This window comes from Solanum lycopersicum, chromosome 10 (assembly GCF_036512215.1).
Source record: "Solanum lycopersicum chromosome 10, SLM_r2.1".
NCBI lineage: Eukaryota > Viridiplantae > Streptophyta > Magnoliopsida > Solanales > Solanaceae > Solanum > Solanum lycopersicum.
Window position 1 is genome coordinate 7445751 of NC_090809.1, and position 2804 is coordinate 7448554.

General features: G+C 33.3%; 1 protein-coding gene across 1 annotated transcript; it reads left to right on the forward strand.

The window, feature by feature from the left end:
• Positions 1–1151: 1151 nt before the first annotated feature.
• Positions 1152–1934, forward strand: LOC138338690 (uncharacterized). The gene has a single exon (XM_069289770.1). The coding sequence runs from the start codon at positions 1152–1154 to the stop codon at positions 1932–1934; it is 783 nt and encodes a 260-aa protein (XP_069145871.1).
• The last annotated feature ends 870 nt before the right edge of the window (positions 1935–2804 follow it).

Consider the following 2804-nt stretch of genomic DNA (forward strand, 5'->3'; position numbering starts at 1 on the left):
AAATACAAGACATAAAAAATAAAGCAAGCTATATCAAAGAAAATTCATACAAAAAAAAAAGTTTTGTTATTAGATATCTGTGTATAAAGCAAAGTATTTTGTTTTTAGTGTTTATCGTTTTGTCTCGGCTGAATATCAGCCATATGTAAAAAAGTATTGTAAAAGTATGTGGGCCAATGATAAAAAATAAGCCATTAGTAACAGTAAGTTTTTTATTTTTTGTGTCGGCCAAATGTAAAAAGGCCAAGTGTAAAGTAAGTGTCGGCCATTTTGGTCAAAGGTGTAAAGTTTTTATGTATAAATAGAGAGCTTTCCCTTATAATAAAACCAATTTTGGGTGGAAGAAGAATCAAAAAAATTCAGAGTGAGAGAGAGATGTATTTGAAAGAGGGATGATTTTATTATGAGGGAAAGCCCTCTATTTATACACAAAAACTTTACACCTTTGGCCAAAATGGCCGACACTTACTTTACACTTGACCTTTTTACATTTGGCCGACACAAAAAACAAAAAACTTACTGTTACTAATGGCCTATTTTTTATTATTGGCCAACATACTTTTACAATACTTTTTTACATATGGCTGATATTCAGCCGACACAAAACGATAAACACTAAAAACAAAATACTTTGTTTTATACACAGATATCTAATAACAAAATACGGAATGATAATAAAAATAATATTTTTAAATTTAGGAAGAAGATATAAGAAAATAGGAAATAACCTATATTTAATGATAGAAAAAGAAACAGCAAAATTAGAAGATAGTTTAACAGCCATGATAAGAATAACAAAAGAAAATGAAGAAATAGACAAATCAAAAGAAATTGAAAAAATAAAAATACAAGCAAAACAAGAAGTACAACATTTAGAAGAAATAAAAAATACAAGAATAAGTGAATTAGAAAAAGAATTAGCTAGGTCAAAATTATTATATGAAACTAAACAAAAACAAAAGGAAAGGTTTTAATTTTTTCCATATATTTCGTACTTTTTTATCTATTTTGGTTCTTTTTATACTGATTTCTTTACTTGTGATTATTATTTTTCCCAACAATGTGGTATCAGATCCATGACAAATAATAGTCCGTTGTCCTTTCAATACCCCCGTCACAAGAGAGAAAATAATGAAAAATGGTGTCTATGAATGAAAGTTATTGTTGGCTCTCAAGATGTTTGGGATATTTTAGACAAACAGTATACAAAACCCGCAAATGAGGAAACTTTGCCCTTAAATGAAAAGGAGGTCTTGTTAAAGACAAGAAAGAAAGATCAACAGGCCCTCACTCTTATCCATCAATGTTTGGATGATGGCATGTTTGAGAAGGTGGCTGATGCAACTGCCTCAAAAGAAGCGTGGGAGATTTTAAAAAATTCTCTCCAAGGATTTGATAAAGTAAATAAGATAAAACTTCAAACTCTAAGGGCAAGATTTGATGTTTTAAAAATGAAAGAATCCGGATCCATTTCGAATTTCTACTCAAGATTGATGGTTGTTGTAAATCAATTAAGAACATACAGGGAGGAAGTAGATGATGTGCATGCCGTAGAAACTATTCTTCGTTCTTTTACACCTAAATTTGATTATGTAGTGTGTGCTATTGAGGAGTCTAAAGATCTAGAATGTATGACGGTAGAACAAACGGAAGGTTCTTTTCTAGACAATGAAGAGAAAATGAAAAGGAGAAAAGAAGAGTCACTAGACCATTTTCTTAATACTCATGCATCCTTCAAACGATTTAAAGATGAGAAAAGTTACAAAGGAAATGGACAATGGCGAGGCCGTGGAGGTCGTGGAGGCCGCGGAAGAGGAGGAAGTTATACCATCATTTCAACAATGAAGATAAAGGTCACCAGTCATTCAAAAGTTGTGGTCGTGGTCAACGAGGAGGCAGAAGACGTGGAGCCTATTATGGTACAAATGAAATGAGGTATGTTTGATCCATCAATGTTTGGATGATGGCATGTTTGAGAAGGTGGCTGATGCAACCGCCTCAAAAGAAACGTGGGAAATTTTACAAAATTCTCTCCAAGGATTTGATAAAGTAAATAAGATAAAACTTCAAACTCTAAGGGCTGAATTTGATGTTTTAAAAATGAAAGAATTCGAATCCATTTCGAATTTCTACTCAAGATTGATGGTTGTTGTAAATCAATTAAGAACATACGGGGAGGATGTAGATGATGTGCATGCCGTAGAAACTATTCTTCGTTCTTTTACACCTAAATTTGATTATGTAGTGTGTGCTATTGAGGAGTCTAAAGATCTAGAATCTATGACGGTTGAACAATTGGAAGGTTCTTTTCTAGACCATGAAGAGAAAATGAAAAGGAGAAAAGAAAAGTCACTAGAGCAACTTCTTAATACTCATGCATCCTTCAAAGGATTTGTAGATAAGAAAAGTTACAAAGGAAATGGACAATGGCGAGGCCGTGGAGGTCGTGGAGGCCGCGGAAGAGGAGGAAGTTATACCATCATTTCAACAATGAAGATAAAGGTCACCAGTCATTCAAAGGTTGTGGTCGTGGTCAACGAGGAGGCAGAAAACGTGGAGTCTATCAAGGTACAAATGAAATGAGGTATGTTTGATCCATCAATGTTTGGATGATGGCATGTTTGAGAAGTTGGCTGATTCAATCGCGTCAAAAGAAGCGTGAGAGATTTTACAATATTCTCTCCAAGGATTTGATAAAGTAAAGAAGATAAAACTTCAAACTCTAAGGGATGAATTTGAAGATTTTAAAAATGAAAGAATCTGAATTCATTTCGGATTTCTGCTCAAGATTGACGGCTGTTGTA

What these genes read in the sequence shown, in the direction of transcription:
- LOC138338690 (XM_069289770.1), top strand. Translation starts at nt 1,152, where the DNA reads ATGAAAGTTATTGTTGGCTCTCAAGATGTTTGGGATATTTTAGACAAA.